Consider the following 15,165-nt stretch of genomic DNA (forward strand, 5'->3'; position numbering starts at 1 on the left):
GCATTCATCTGTTTGACTTGACTATCCTCAACAGATAGGAAGCCATCTCCAACTCTGTGAGGACTTCAATCAACGCCTTCTGGGCCCTCTCGACGTTTTCCTTAATAGAGTCCTCGTGGTACTGGAGAGTTTTGAGGAGATCCGAGGAACAATGGCAGTCGCAACTGCAGTCGCGAACATGTTGGTCGACATCAGCAAGGAGGGACTTCACGGAAGCATTGATATCGCGCACGTAGTCGCCGGCGTTGGTGGCCTCCTTATGCCCTTTGGTTTGTGCTGGGAGGAGACAGTTTGCTCTGGAACCTTGAAATACATCGCGCTACTCACCGTTTCTAACCTCCTTCCATCCCCAGGGTCCCTCATCGTCAGAGAAATCCACGTCCTTGTCCCGCGGTTTCGGTGGCCTACGAGTCCCCTTGCGCGTGGAATGCCTTGTCTGTTTGTCGTCAAGATCTTTGGGCATCCTTGAGAAGGCGTATTGAATGGCGACAGGGTATAAGGTGCGGGGCAATAGTACTAAAGGCGAGCTATTGCTCGCCTTGCTCAATTTAACGCCATTTCTTTGTTTCGTTCTCCGATCAAATATAATGGATGGATGGCAATCAATGTTAACACCGGAGATACTGCTATTCAATAGTCCTGGGGGCTGGCACATGGCGAACGCCAAGGCTTGCGCGGTATGAGGAATCCTTTGACAGACGAACTCCCAAGCCAAGACATAAACAGCGAAAATATCCAGACCAAGTTCCATTTCCCTCCCGAAGTACGTATACACATATCTATAACTAAGCGTTACCCAAAGGCTTGATCAATCTTCCCCACCTAATCGCAAGTTCGAGCTGAACACGGATAACTTCCAGGTGTTTCCGACAGTCTTCAAGGCCCTTGAGGACCTCGTCTTCTCTCTCGCCGAGCACCTCTTTGAAACCTCCATCTGGATACATATCGGCAAGGCTGTCTCGAACGCCGCTCATGAATGCTTTAAACGTAAATTCCAATTGTACCGCCGTCTTGCTTGCGCGAATCGCCTCGTTGATACCGTCTCGGTGGGCTATAGCAGGAATCACTTCCGTTAGTAAGCTGGGAAAGGTAACCAGGTTTATGGTTTGGCTACTCACCCTGTCGCAGGTGACGCCAACTCCACGGAGTCTCATCCCCAGCTCGTTCAACCTCGTCAACCTCGCAGACCTCAGTGAATTTGGTGTCGTCAATGATCGGCTTGGTCTTTTTCGAAGTTGCTGGCAAATGACGCGACGAGGATGAGGATTGTGATGTCCTACGACTTCCAGAAGCCTTTTGGCCTTTCAGCTTGGAAGTCCTGGCCTTGGATGTCCTTGATCGGAGGGACAGGAGAGCGTCAATATCTCTATCGATTTGAGTCGTGTCCATGGAGGCCAGGTACAGGGGTGGTATGTTGTGCAGAATCCGTACCCTTGAGAGTGCTTTATAATTGAAGAGAGTGTGTTGGAGCGCCGATTGAATTGTATGTGGAATTTATGATCTCTACCGACTACACAATGACTACAAGGAAGCTGGGAAGTACAGGTCAATCGAGGCCAAGCTTGGCTATTTCGAAACGGGAGTTACATCTGCAGGTTTAGCTGCATCATGATCAGAGATAGTCCCGTTATTTACCATACTCGCCATTCGCCGCAACCAAACTGCTGTGTTGATAGCTAAAAGTTGTTCTGACAGTCTAGTCCTCGTTTTGGTAAGAGCATCAACCCTAGCCAAGGCGTCTGCGTGAATTGAATGAAGGTGCTCGAGCTGCTGCGCAAGCACTTTCTCGAGAAGAGCAGTAGAGGCTTTACTTGTAGCCGCGACCTCCTGCGCCAGTTCAATGTACGTTACCTCAAACTTGGAAACCAATGACATACTTGTTTTTTCGACTTAACCTGGGCGCTAAGGAAGTCGGATCCATCATCGTCGTCGGGCCATGACATGCTGGTAGTGTCCGACATCTCGGCATCGGAATCCGGCGCTGATAGCGGCCCGGTCCTGGATCGATCATCCTGGTCAGTTGATCGCGCATCGATAGTCTGCGCTCGACCCTCTGTCGTGAACCGCCGGTATAGACCCTACCTTATTTTTCATTTTCGTTTCAACACTGGTTTGAACCCTCGACTTCACCCGCCGGACACTACACACCCGGTTATCCGACCCGCCGGAATGTCTAAGTCACGCACCTGACATTTCCGCCCAAAGTCCCTCTCATTGTTCTTCGGAAGACTTCTCTCGTTTGACACTTTACTTCACTCCGTAGGCTTCTCTTCTTTGACATTTACCTTCCATTGATATTCCTATTGGCTGGTGCACTACATATGATTCTTCATTGTTATTTTCACTTCGTATTTCACCTTTGTTTATCCGCCGGATCGTCTAGAGTAGTCGTACTTATAGTTGACGCGAGTAGGATAGATTCCTTTAGCTTGACCTCTTGTCTTATAGGTACGACTGACCGCCTTTTAGTTCAATTATTGTTTAACTTGTCTTATAGACATTCTTATTGCTCAACGTCGCTCATCGCGTTCTAAGGCTCCGCCGGTTTCTGGTATTGGTTGTGGTTTGGGTTTAGTGTTCGCTCTTCGCGACATTAGGTCAAGCTACCCCTCTGCGCACCGACAACGACGTACTGTTGTCCCTGCTTCGCCGTGTTCAGGTTCGCGGTCTGATTCGCCGATCGAATCCACCGCCGGAAGAAAGTCAAGATTCCGTCGCCCAGCAGTCGACTCCTCTGCCGGGATTTCTCGCATTTCGTCTGGAAGGATCCGTACTCGCCTACCCGCGACGCGCATTACGCACGAAGCCCTACCGCTCTAGTCACCCCCTGTGAAGTTCAGCCGTGCCCCCACCGTCTGGAACGACCCGTATCACACACCGTTTTATTCCGACTTCGAACCGCCGGTTACGTCGTCGAGCTCTGTGGTGAGGAAAACCACTCACTCGTCGCTAACGAGAATTTTCGACCGTCGTTCAACGACACCCAACGCCAACTAGCCGCCACCTCGCCCCTTCCCCGCGTCTCTCGCACCTCCTCACTCCGCTCGACTCCCGCCGGTTCGCGCACAGCGTCACCCGCGCGTACAGTCGTTCCCCTCCCCTCCACCCTTCCCCTCGACGCCGTCGCCTCCTCTAGTGTCCAGAACACAGAGTCGAGGGCGCCGTCGAACACCTCTTCCCCACCTACAACCGACAACGAACACGACGCCTCGTTTGTCACCACCGAAGGCGAACCGCTCAACGACAACCACAGCCCAATTAACGCCACCCCTGCTTCCCCGCTTCACCCCGTCTCCATCCCACCCGCTGGTACCCCCTCTGACGTCGAAATGACCAACGCACAGGAATTACAGGACCTCAGGAACCAGCAGACCGCCCAGGCCCAGGTCCTTGAGCAACTACTCAAACAACTCACTGAGAAGGCCGGCGCCTCTCGCAGCCCCATCAAGGAACCGGAACCGTTCAAAGGACAGATGAACGATGCCCGTCGGTTCCTTAGATTCTTCACCAACTGGGCCTCTAACCAGAGGCAACCTCTCCAGGACACCACCGGCAAGCGTAACGACCGGGCCTGGATTTCTTCCGCCCTCTCGTTTATGCAGGGCGACGCCGCCAACTGGGCGTCTCGCTTCCTCCAACAGATTGTCGACCACGACGCCGCCGAAGAGAAGGACAAAGCCTCTAAGCCTTGGCCCTTCAATGGTTCTTGGCCTGAGTTCACCACCCAGTTCAACGCTCGCTTCCAACCGGCCGACGACAAGGAAGCGGCCCAACAGGAACTCGACAACCTCGCTCAAGGTCGCTCGTCTGTCGCCCAGTTTGCCGCCAAGTTCCAAGAAGTCTTCGCCCGTACTGGTCTATCCGAAGAGGACGGCATGTCCAAGTTCAAGCGCAAGCTTAACCGTGACGACAAACTCTGGCTCGCCATGGCCTCGATGGTCAAGAAACCCACCACCCTCCAAGAACTCGTCAACACCTGTATCTCTAACGAGTTCGTCATGCGCAACGCCGGCGTTGACTCTCCCCGTTCCTCTGGCCCGTCGACCTCGTCTACCCCCGCCCGTGATCCCTATGCCATGGATATCGACGCCACCCGAGTCGGACCTAACGGACGCTCGCGCGACGATTACGTGGCAATGATGCGCGGACGATGCTTTGGCTGTGGATCGCGAGATCACATCAAGCGGGATGGCGATCATACAGCCCTGAGGTGTACCCACTGTCAACGCATGGGGCATACCGCCGGTGTCTGCCAAGATCGTTTCATGGGTTTCCCCACTGGTAGGGGACTTCGCTCTCAGCCCCACCGCCGGGTTCGCGCCACTACTATGCCCTTCGCACTTGAACCAGACAACGACTTCGACGTTTGCTCCCCTCGCTCGTCCGCCCCCACCTCGTCCATCGCCGCCTCGTCTTCGTCCCCTACCCCTACCCCCTCAATTCCGCCGGATGTCCAGCGCTTCGCGGAAACCATGACCAAACTCACCGAGGGGATGGCCAAGGTCAACCAGGATTTTTAGGCCGGGTGCTCGCTCACGCCGCGTCGCGTGCACCCTTTACTCCGTACTCCATCTCTGCTTACGATTCGATTTGTTCCTGTACGATAAGTTTGACTCGCGAAATCTCACCTGATTCATCCCATTTTCGTGTGAACGTCAAACTTCGAGGCAGGAACCGCAGTACGGAAGTAGCGGCCATGATAGACTGTGGGGCCACTGGCCTGTTCTTGGACCTCCCGTTCGTGAAAAGGCACCGTATCACCCAACACCCCCTACGCCATCCCATCCGTTTGCTCAACATCGACGGGACCCCCAACCAGGCGGGAAGTCTCACCCACTTCGCTCGCCTAGAGCTTACCGTCGACGGCGTACCCGGGTGGTACGACTTCCTCATCACCGATCTGGGAGGAGAGGACGTCATTTTGGGACTGCCGTGGCTACGACAGCTTAACCCCGCAATCGATTGGCAGAAAGGAACCCTCCAAGTACCGCGTCGCAGATCCAGCGTCCTCGTCGAGGAGCTTCTCGACGACGATGCAGTTCCCCCCTCTCGAGGGGCTCCAGCGAATGGAGCCATTCTCGAAGAGATCTACGACACGGATTCGATAGATAGCGAGCCAGAACCGCCGAGTGATGCCAGCGACTCTGAGCCCCCAGACGACGGACCTCCCCCCCTCTGTAAAATCCGAGCAAACCGAGAGTTACGTCGACTCTGGGTCCGTTCTGGTCTACTGGAGGACCAAGGTGACGAACTTTGGTGCGCCGCCGGGTTCACCTACTCTCAGCAAATCGCGGAGAAGACCCAGGAGACCCGACCCGAGAAATCATTCGAAGAAATGGTTCCCCCACAATACCGTCGCCACGCCTCCGTCTTCTCTGAAACGGAGTCCCACAGATTGCCCGACCACAAGCCGTGGGACCACGCCATCGAGTTAATCCCTGGGGCCCCTGCCACAATGCGCACCAAGGTCTACCCGATGTCCCAGAACGAACAGGAGGAGCTAAACCGGTTCCTCGACGAGAACCTGAAGAAGGGATACATACGGCCGTCCAAATCCCCCTTGTCTTCCCCGGTCTTCTTCGTCAAAAAGAAGGACGGGAAACTTCGGTTCGTCCAAGACTACCGCCGGTTGAACGAGATCACGGTCAAGAATCGCTACCCCCTCCCCCTCGTCTCCGACATCATCAATCGACTGCGTGGAGCCAAGTACTTCACCAAGTTCGACGTACGGTGGGGCTACAACAACATCAGGATCAAGGAAGGAGACGAGTGGAAGGCGGCCTTCGCCACCAACCAGGGCCTCTTCGAACCCCTGGTCATGTTTTTCGGCCTGACGAACTCCCCTGCCACGTTCCAAGCGCTCATGAACGCCATCTTCTCGGATCTCATTGCCGCTGGTAAGGTCGCCGTCTACTTGGACGACATCCTCATCTTCACTGTCACTCTCGAAGAACACCGCCGGGTAGTCCACGAGGTCCTAGATCGACTCAAGAGACACGACTTGTACCTACGACCTGAGAAGTGCGAATTCGAGCGTCAAGAGGTCGAGTATCTTGGGCTGGTTATTCAAGAGGGAGAGGTGCGAATGGATCCCGCGAAGGTCGAAGCCGTTCGCGAGTGGCCCGTCCCTACCAACCTACGCGCTGTCCGAGGGTTCCTAGGCTTTGCCAACTTCTACCGCCGGTTTATCAAGAATTTTGCCACCATCGCCCGTCCACTTAACGACCTCACAAAGAAGGACACCCCTTGGAGTTGGGGGACCCCCCAACAAGACGCCTTCGACACCCTCCGCCGCGCCTTCACCTCTGCCCCGATCCTTACGCTCTGGGACCCAACCCTACCGACGCGAATCGAGGTCGACGCATCCGGTTTCGCCACCGGCGGTGCCTTGTTACAGAAGCACGCCGACGGACTCTGGCACCCCGTCGCGTTCCGGTCCGCCTCTATGCAGCCCGCAGAGCGCAATTACGAAATCTACGACCGCGAGATGTTGGCCATCATCGAAGCCCTCAAGGATTGGCGCCACTTCCTGGAAGGATTGCCTAATCCGTTCGAGATCGTAACGGATCACGCCAACCTCGCCTACTGGCGATCCGCGCAGGACCTTAGCCGACGGCAAGCGCGTTGGGCGCTATACCTGTCCCGGTTCGAATTCTCCCTCTCCCACCGTCCCGGCAAAGCCAACACTCAGGCTGACCCGCTCTCTCGACTAGAGTCCCACCAGGTACACGATGGAGACGACAACCAGCAACAGGTGGTCCTCAAACCTGAGTGGTTTGCGAGACTCGCGATGGCGCGATTATTGGTCAACCCGCTGGAAGATCGCATCCGCCGGGCTAGCTCGAAGGAATCAGAAGTGCTCGAAGCTTTAGAGCGCCTGAAGAGAACTGGGCCCCGTCGGTTGGTCAACGGTTTAGCAGAGTGGGAAGAGGAAGGAGGACTCGTCTATCACCGAGGGAAGGTGTACGTCCCGCCAGACAACGACCTTCGACGCGACGTGGTGAGACAATGCCACGACGACCCGACTTCTGGACACCCCGGCGTGCACGGCACCCTCGAACGACTGGACCGACAGTATTGGTGGCCCACGATGCGCGCCTTTGTCAAGAAATATGTCGAAGGTTGCGATGTCTGCGCCCGGAAGAAACGCACCCAGCACCCTCAGGCCATGACGACCCCACTCCCAGTCCCAGGAGCCCCCTGGGAGACCGTCGGCGTCGACCTCATCACACAGCTGCCCGAGGCCCACGGCTACGACGCCGTCATTGTGTTCACTGATCACTACACGAAGATGATTCACGCCCTCCCCTGTACGTCGGATGTCTCGACAGAAGGTGTCGCCGACATCTTCTACAGAGAGGTCTTCCGTCTCCACGGCCTCCCCCTCCAGTTCGTCAGCGACAGAGGACCACAGTTCGCCTCGAAGGTAATGCGCACCTTACTACGACGCCTAGGTATCACCTCCAGTCTCACCACGGCATACCACCCCCAAGCCAACGGCCAAACCGAACGGGCTAACCAGGAAGTGGAGAAGTACTTACGACTCTACGTAAGCCGCCGGCAGGACGACTGGGACCAACATCTCCCCATGGCTGAGTTTGTCATCAACTCCCGAGTTCATTCTGCACTCGATCGCTCCCCGTTTGAAGTCACCTACGGCTACAACCCGCACTTCAACATCCCGGTCGGGAAACGCTCTGACCTTCGACCCGTCGACGAACGCCTCGATCGCCTTATCGAGGCTCGTCGGGATGTCGAAGCCGCACTGCGCCTGGAGAAACAACAACAGAAAGAGTCTTACGAATCTGGGAAACGTGCGGCACACTCGTTCAAGGAAGGCGATTTTGTCTGGCTCAGCGCAAAGGACATCCAACTCAAGGTACCGACTCGTAAACTTGGGGACCTACAACTGGGCCCCTACAAGGTGATCGAACGACTTGGTGATTTGGACTACCGACTCGAACTGCCCCCATCTCTATCCCGACTCCACCCCGTTTTCCACGTCGACAAGCTCTCCCCATGGAAGGGCAACGACGTGAACGGGATCCTCCCACCACCGCCGGAACCCGTCGAACTGGAAGGAGAATTGGAGTACGAGGTACAAGAGATAGTCGACAGTCGCTGGACTCGCAGGGGGCGAGGGAGACGACTAGAATACCTGGTCAACTGGAAGGGCTACGGCTCGAAGGACGACACCTGGGAGCCCGAGGAGAACCTGGAGCACGCGCCCGAAAAGGTGAAGGAATTTCATTCGCGACACCCCTCAGCACCCCGCCGGATCGCGGCAACGTTGTTCGCCAGCCTACCCTGGAAACCCCTCGAAAATTTCACTGACGCCCCTCCCACTGACCTCGAGTGGGAACTCGGACGACGCCTACCGATGTTCATCGAGGACGATGAATGTTAGAAGGGGGGTAATGTCGTGAACCGCCGGTATAGACCCTACCTTATTTTTCATTTTCGTTTCAACACTGGTTTGAACCCTCGACTTCACCCGCCGGACACTACACACCCGGTTATCCGACCCGCCGGAATGTCTAAGTCACGCACCTGACATTTCCGCCCAAAGTCCCTCTCATTGTTCTTCGGAAGACTTCTCTCGTTTGACACTTTACTTCACTCCGTAGGCTTCTCTTCTTTGACATTTACCTTCCATTGATATTCCTATTGGCTGGTGCACTACATATGATTCTTCATTGTTATTTTCACTTCGTATTTCACCTTTGTTTATCCGCCGGATCGTCTAGAGTAGTCGTACTTATAGTTGACGCGAGTAGGATAGATTCCTTTAGCTTGACCTCTTGTCTTATAGGTACGACTGACCGCCTTTTAGTTCAATTATTGTTTAACTTGTCTTATAGACATTCTTATTGCTCAACGTCGCTCATCGCGTTCTAAGGCTCCGCCGGTTTCTGGTATTGGTTGTGGTTTGGGTTTAGTGTTCGCTCTTCGCGACACCCTCCTCCTCCTCCGAGTCTAACATCCCCTCATCGGAATCCGAAGCGAAGCCTCGGCTGGCTTGAGTCAATGGTGAGCAATAAGAAAGAATGTGAGATGAAATGAAGAAACTCACCCTCACTCGCGGCTGAACGCATAGAAACCGATCCCGCGTCCAAGACCGAGAACTTGATAGGAAGTTCCTCATCTTCTTCCTGGTCAAATTGAGATGTCGTATTTACTGTCCTGTAAGTCAGAGAACAACCCACCAGGACACACAAAACAAAAATCGCTCACATAACATTAGGGGTTGTAATGGCGTGCAAACTGGTGACCGAGGGGATGATGGTTGAGAACGAACCCGCGCCCTCCTTGGCGCAACAGGCCTTGGTGCCGATACATCAGGCGGGCCGTCGGGAGTTGTGCTGTTACTACTCCGCGACCAATCAATCTAACATCGCGTTTCTTGTGTTCAGCGTCACTTTGACCCCCAAGAACAATTTTGATCTCCCCTACTATGTCGACCAAAATCGCCCCGCCGTCCAAAACCCTCACCGCCTCCCTCAGAAATGTTGCCAAATTCATAGACAGCAAACCGCACACCTGGTCGGAGGAGAACAAGGACGACAAGGTTCTCTTCGTTATGGGATCGGTACGTCCGTCGCCTCTACACGACGCGTTACAATTAACATTTGCTTCTAGTACGCCCTCATAGACCTACTGTCTACCAAGCAATTCGAGGAGTATCGCAAGAAGGAATACATTGGCGACGCGATTTTTTTATGGCTCAAGTACCTCGCCAATCGGCGCGAGTTTCAGGAGTCCCCAGAGACTGTGAAACTGTCGCGTTTCCAACATCCCGTTTTCCAATCCGTCCCCATCAATGTTCCACTCCTCTCCGGAAAGACGTACGTCCCCGGCTCATCCGTCGACAAGGCCAGCGACCAGCCCACCAGCGCGTCCACCGTCAAACAGCCGAACGCCAAGCCTTCCAATCCTCAGCCGTCCAATAAGTCGGGACATGATCAAGCTCGGGCTCGTAGCTCCACCAGCGATATCGACCGTCACCCAGTAGCACCAGTGCAGGCCAAAGCTGAGGGAGCGAAGAGAACCAAGGGAGGATCGGGGAAAGGAAAGCAGCCCGCTCACTCGGAGGCCGGTGATGATAGCGCGATGGAGGTTGACGAAGAAGAATCGAATCCTAGTGGCAAGGGGGGTCAGAAAGCACGTAGAGGGGTGGAGGACGAAGGACCTTCGTGGAACTCCAAGGACGACTCAGACGCCTCCTACCACGAGAGCGACTCCGACGAAGACACCGACTCGGGTAATGCGAAAGCGATCAGGAAGACCAACGCCAAGACCAAGTCTGCGGCAACGAAAAGTTCCTCGGCGGCTGGCAAACGTGGTCGAGCTGAGGACGACACCACCTCCACTGCAGCCAAGAAGGTTAAATCGAACTATTACAAGGCCCCCGTTCCCTGCACCACGTGCCAATCGAAGGGCCAGGATTGCTTCATCTCTCGACCCCGCGTCGCCTGCATTGGGTGCAATCCTCCTGGGAAGAAACGACTGGCGACGTGCAGCTTCAGCTCTCGCAAGAAGAAGAGTCCGCATGACGATGGTGCCAGGGTCTGAATATCACCCTTCATTGAGAGAGACGACACTGACATCTGTTACAAAACTAGGATGAGCCGTCTGTCGCGGAGGATACATCCACGGTGCGTTCATGGATACCATCCTTGGCGTCCCGTCTAGTTGACCAGCACCCTTGTAGGTCAACGGTGATGACCTTGACGAGTTGGCCCCGGAAGTGCCGAACTCGGCATCTGCTATCCAGGTGAGATTGCTCCAGTCCTTTGCCAAGGGTTTGTGAATGAATGGCTCTTCCTAGGCCAAGCATCCTCCCCGCCAAAGCGGGTCTCACCAACTTGCGTCACGCTTCAACTTTGCCTCGGCAGAGAGGGTCGATACATCTCAACCACCTGCACTCGAGGCCCTAGTTGAGTCGGGATTCGCGAAGCATGGTCGTGCTCGTGCCAAGCCGACCGAGTTGGTAAGTTTTGCGCGTTCGTTAAATTGACAAGGGAGCTTACCCACTATGGCCCCTCTTCGAAGGGCGAAGGAAAAAGAAATATCGCCAAGGTTGGTTCATCGGTATACGCAGGTCGACTATTGTCTAAACCGGCAGCTGACTCCCCTTGGTTCAGAGCACCTCGAGCACGCAAGCAGACTTTGCGAGTGCCAAGAGCACGTCGTCGGTATGTCGCCTTACATCCAGTCTTGAGATTCCACCGACCCAGCATTGTGCGCAACCCAGGTCGACCAGGCCCAGACGATGCTCACTCGAGTTGCCCCTGCCGCAGCCGTCGAGTTATCCTCAAGCTCTATCGACCGAACCGTCACCCGCCTACTCATGGAAAACGCTCGTCAACAAGCTTCTATCAATTACCTGATGGCCACAATGGAGGTGCTCTTGGAAGAGACCAAGGAGTATGAACAGGTCCTCGCTTACGCGGCCACCCAAGAGGCCAGAATCAAGACGTTGGAAGAGCAGCTGGAGGCTGCTCAGGAATCGGTCAAACAAATCCACGACGATCGCGAAAGCGACGCCAAAGCACTTGGCGCTGAGAATACCGTCAACACGCGACGCATCGAGTCCCTTGCATCCACATTGACCGTCATCAATAACTGGGTCGCGTCGAAGATCAAAGCTGAACTTGGTACAGTGGTCGCCACCCCTCGTGATACCGAAATCCAAGGTGTCCAGATCCCAATGCCCCTTGACATCAACCCACCTTCCAATCCCGCCAATGTGACCACCGCCCAGGACACCTCCGACAGACCCCTCCCAACCGCTTCGACCATCGTGTCTGGTCCTTCAGTTGAAGCCAAGCCCCGCCAAGAGCCCGAGGGGCAGGGTGGTATACTCGACTACATCCAGTATCCTCCTGAAGAGCAGGTAACAGGTATGTTTATATATGCTTCTTCAAGCACACACATTAACATGGCGGGCGGGTAGGCATTCATTCACTGCAAGAGAACGAAGAAGTCGAACGCCTCATGCGAGAGGAGTGATTTTAACAGCTTGAACGTGTGTTGACCTCTTCCTTCCCTTGTCTCTTCGTTATTCCGTCTTCTCGTTGTTCGCCTTCGTCGTTTTTTCATTCTTCTCGTTTGTCCTTTGTCATGGTGTGTAATCTACCGATCCAGATCGTCGTAATGCATGGCTTGTTTGTCAGTATGAGATCTTCGTGCCAAGTTCACATCAATTTCCTTGCTTTCATCACCCCAAATTGAAAAACGAGAGCGAAATGTATTGAATATTGAAAAACAGATAACACACTAGCATGAATGGGAAGAAATGAGAGGAAACCAAAGACGTAGTTTACCGACGCCGAGCACGAGATCTGGGTTTAGGGGGACCATCATTGTTTCTTGACGAAGACGCAGGTCTGTGTCCCGGATTTTCCACCTCACCCTCCTTCCTTTTCTTGGCCAGACGCTCAGTCTTATCGTTCTTGGGAGCCTTGCGCTTCTGACCAGCCTTGGCATTGACCGTCCGAGGAGGAGGTCTGTCTGATCCTGCCTTCTTGGCAGCTGACCTCGTGATTCTCCTATCAGGTTGCTCGGCCTGCTGCCTGGATCGTGTGACAGGGGTCCTTGTGTCCTCAAAGGTGAACTGTCGTGACGCCTTGGGTGGTCGAGCTGAGCGCCGCACCGGTGGACGATCAAGACCTGCAGCTGCTTGTCGTTGCGCCCGTGTTTTCCTTGTGGAATGAGAGTTGGCTGTGGGCAATTCGTCGTCATCCTCGTCCGATTCACTGATAGGGGGCAGTCTCCCTCCATGTCCGTCAATCTCCGGCTCCTCCTCCTCCTGGCCTTGGTCTTCGTCGATGGACGGGTTATGGTGGTCCGCCTGGCTTCGCCTCTACATGACGGGTCAAGGTTAGTAGGCGTCTCTGCTTCGTTCTTGGTGTGGACATACCGAGTTTCCCTCATCGGGCGTTGCTGGGCGTGAGACTGACTAGAAACAATGAATGCTCACTCAGTAAAGAAAAAAGCCAGCAGTTCTCGGTCGACTTGCCTTTCTTCGCTCAGGCTGTCCCCAGTCCGTATCAAGGTCATCCCAAGGACTGTCCAGGTTACCGGCATTGGCGACGACGTTCGTTGGGTTGCTCGAAGAAGCTTGGCGTTGAGCCGAGCCTGTGGGCAAGCGGTTGGTAGTCGTGTCCTTATCAATAAAAGAAGAGTTAGACGATGACATGAAGACATGATTTCGACTCAAGGGATTTTTAACACTGACCTGGTCGATGTCCCATTCCGAATTCAGGCTATCCCATGGGCTTTCCTCGCGAACGGTGTCTGGCTGACCTCCCGGCGCTTGTTTTCGCTTCTTCTTGGCACCACCAGCCGGCTTGGCTTTGCTTGCGCGCTTCTGAGCTTGTGCGGGCGGTTGAACATCCTCGGCATTCCAATCGTCATAATCCTCCTCCTCATCTTCACCACCGCCAAGCTGAGCTCCAACGTCCGCGACTTTACGAGGATGCCTGGGCTTGTATGTCTGGGTTTTTCCAACCCAATAGTTCTTGAACTCGAAAACATTGTCAACCTCTGGGTTGCGCTGGCGTTTGCGCCAAAACTTGTAAAGCCTTTCGCGTTCGCCAGTTGACATAAGGCTTGGTTCTTGGAGAATCTCGGCCAAGTGGTCGGGGAGAAAGCGCGACGAAATGAACCGTCTAACATTCAATCCCAACCTTTTCCAAGGAACTGGAGTGCGCCCTGTGGGATCTCCCATTGCAATGTCTGTGAGTAGTTTGTGTCAGATGCATGGAGCGCCAAGGTCAAGAGGACGACTGACTGTAATGAATTGTCAGGAACGAGCGGAGGAATCGGGTGAGCCACAGGGATCGCTTCTCACTACCAGGTTTCTCACTCATAGGGGGGACGATAGGCTCGCCGAATTCGTTCCTCTTGAACTTCATCAACGATTTCTTGGCCATTCGGCGACTCTGTGCATCTTCCTCTTGCTCGAGTGGATCAAGAAACACGTCCGCAGCAAAGTCCTTCCACAACTCCAAGAGACCCATTTCCTTCAGCTGCGATTCGTACAAATCCCTAAACCCTTGGCCTTGGGCTCCGGCGTTACCACCCGTCAATTCGAAATCGTACGCAATTGGTCTCCCCTTCGTGTTCTCGTAACAGACGAGCATGTAAACCCGCGCATTCATCTCTTTTAGAGCTCCTTCAGCGAACTGAAGCATCCGCTTCGACGCCCATTTCTCGGCCGTTCTGACAAGGATCAATCATTTTAGTGTTCGTATCCTTGGCGCAGAGACGTACTTCCGCTGTTGTTCCACTGGAGGCGAGCTCTCCTTCCACTTCTTGGCCTTCAAATTATAGTGCTCTTTCTCCTTCTTCGACAGAACCTTCCAGAGCATCGATGCCGCTGTCTGATACCTGGTGAATGCTTGAGGGCTTTGTTTCTGCTGAGAGTACGAGTCGTCGTTGTCATCGTTTTGGTCGTCCCCGCCCTGACGACCAAGGAACTCCTCTTCATGGTCTATGAGTCTCCGAAGGTCGGGAAGTGGATGTCCACAGACAATGACATTGCCTAGATACTGCACAATCTGTGTCCTCTCCCGTTTGAAAACAAGCTGCCCATAATATCGGCCCCCCCAGACAGACTTCTTGCCCTTCACCGCCGAGCTCTCGAGACGCTTTTGAAACCAGGCCCTGACAGCCTTAGCAGAAGAGTGGGTAAGTCTTTGTTGATTCGCCAATCCTTGGACATACCTGCACAACAAGTTTCTTCTTTTCGCGCGACTGATGTTTGCCTGAGATGGCATACAGCTCGGAGACGATGTTCTTTGCCGACATCGTAACCAATTCTCCCCTCCTTTTGACCGACCCTTCGCGATACTGCGGAAGGCGAGTCTTGAGATAGGCGATCTGGGATGCAGTAAACTCGTAACCATTAGCCTTTGCCGCAGCCCCATCGGGGGTTTCTCCTTCTTTGTCATTGCCGTCCTCGTACCACTCCTCTTCCTCCTCCTCCTCCTCCTCCTCCTCCTCCTCCTCCTCCCTGAGCTCCTCTTCGTATTCCTCCTCGGAACCCTCCCACTCCTCCTCCTCATACTGCTCGTTGAGGAAGTCGTCGTCGTCGTAGTCTTCACCACGGCCGGTGTTGTTAGAGAGGTGGCGACGCATTGTTGAAAAAAAGGGGGTTGT

At 54.5% G+C, this 15,165-nt stretch overlaps 5 protein-coding genes across 5 annotated transcripts; 1 reads left to right on the plus strand and 4 right to left on the minus strand.

Annotated features, from left to right (window-relative positions):
- Nucleotides 1–4: 4 nt before the first annotated feature.
- CC1G_10211 (hypothetical protein) lies at nucleotides 5–463 on the minus strand (the record flags this gene model as incomplete). The annotated part of the gene is made up of 2 exons (XM_001835232.2): nucleotides 5–276; nucleotides 328–463. 2 exons carry the CDS (start codon nucleotides 461–463, stop codon nucleotides 5–7), a joined length of 408 nt encoding a protein of 135 aa, XP_001835284.2.
- Nucleotides 464–785: 322 nt separating this feature from the next.
- On the minus strand, nucleotides 786–1,389 carry CC1G_15477 (hypothetical protein; the record flags this gene model as incomplete). Its single annotated transcript, XM_002910154.1, has 2 exons — nucleotides 786–1,051; nucleotides 1,119–1,389. The coding sequence occupies 2 exons, from the start codon at nucleotides 1,387–1,389 to the stop codon at nucleotides 786–788; spliced, it is 537 nt and encodes a 178-aa protein (XP_002910200.1).
- Nucleotides 1,390–8,935: 7,546 nt separating this feature from the next.
- CC1G_10216 (hypothetical protein) lies at nucleotides 8,936–9,241 on the minus strand (the record flags this gene model as incomplete). Its single annotated transcript, XM_001835237.2, has 3 exons — nucleotides 8,936–9,018; nucleotides 9,074–9,178; nucleotides 9,235–9,241. 3 exons carry the CDS (start codon nucleotides 9,239–9,241, stop codon nucleotides 8,936–8,938), a joined length of 195 nt encoding a protein of 64 aa, XP_001835289.2.
- A 213-nt stretch (nucleotides 9,242–9,454) lies between these two features.
- On the plus strand, nucleotides 9,455–12,012 carry CC1G_10217 (hypothetical protein; the record flags this gene model as incomplete). Its single annotated transcript, XM_001835238.2, has 9 exons — nucleotides 9,455–9,589; nucleotides 9,640–10,566; nucleotides 10,623–10,655; nucleotides 10,712–10,774; nucleotides 10,829–10,990; nucleotides 11,053–11,091; nucleotides 11,145–11,195; nucleotides 11,255–11,903; nucleotides 11,957–12,012. 9 exons carry the CDS (start codon nucleotides 9,455–9,457, stop codon nucleotides 12,010–12,012), a joined length of 2,115 nt encoding a protein of 704 aa, XP_001835290.2.
- Nucleotides 12,013–12,322: 310 nt separating this feature from the next.
- On the minus strand, nucleotides 12,323–15,144 carry CC1G_10218 (hypothetical protein; the record flags this gene model as incomplete). Its single annotated transcript, XM_001835239.2, has 7 exons — nucleotides 12,323–12,865; nucleotides 12,923–12,957; nucleotides 13,018–13,168; nucleotides 13,241–13,740; nucleotides 13,796–14,226; nucleotides 14,278–14,678; nucleotides 14,731–15,144. The coding sequence occupies 7 exons, from the start codon at nucleotides 15,142–15,144 to the stop codon at nucleotides 12,323–12,325; spliced, it is 2,475 nt and encodes an 824-aa protein (XP_001835291.2).
- Between the last annotated feature and the right edge of the window lie 21 nt (nucleotides 15,145–15,165).

The sequence above is a fragment of the Coprinopsis cinerea genome (assembly GCF_000182895.1).
Source record: "Coprinopsis cinerea okayama7#130 chromosome 12 map unlocalized cont3.12, whole genome shotgun sequence".
NCBI classification, from domain to species: domain Eukaryota; kingdom Fungi; phylum Basidiomycota; class Agaricomycetes; order Agaricales; family Psathyrellaceae; genus Coprinopsis; species Coprinopsis cinerea.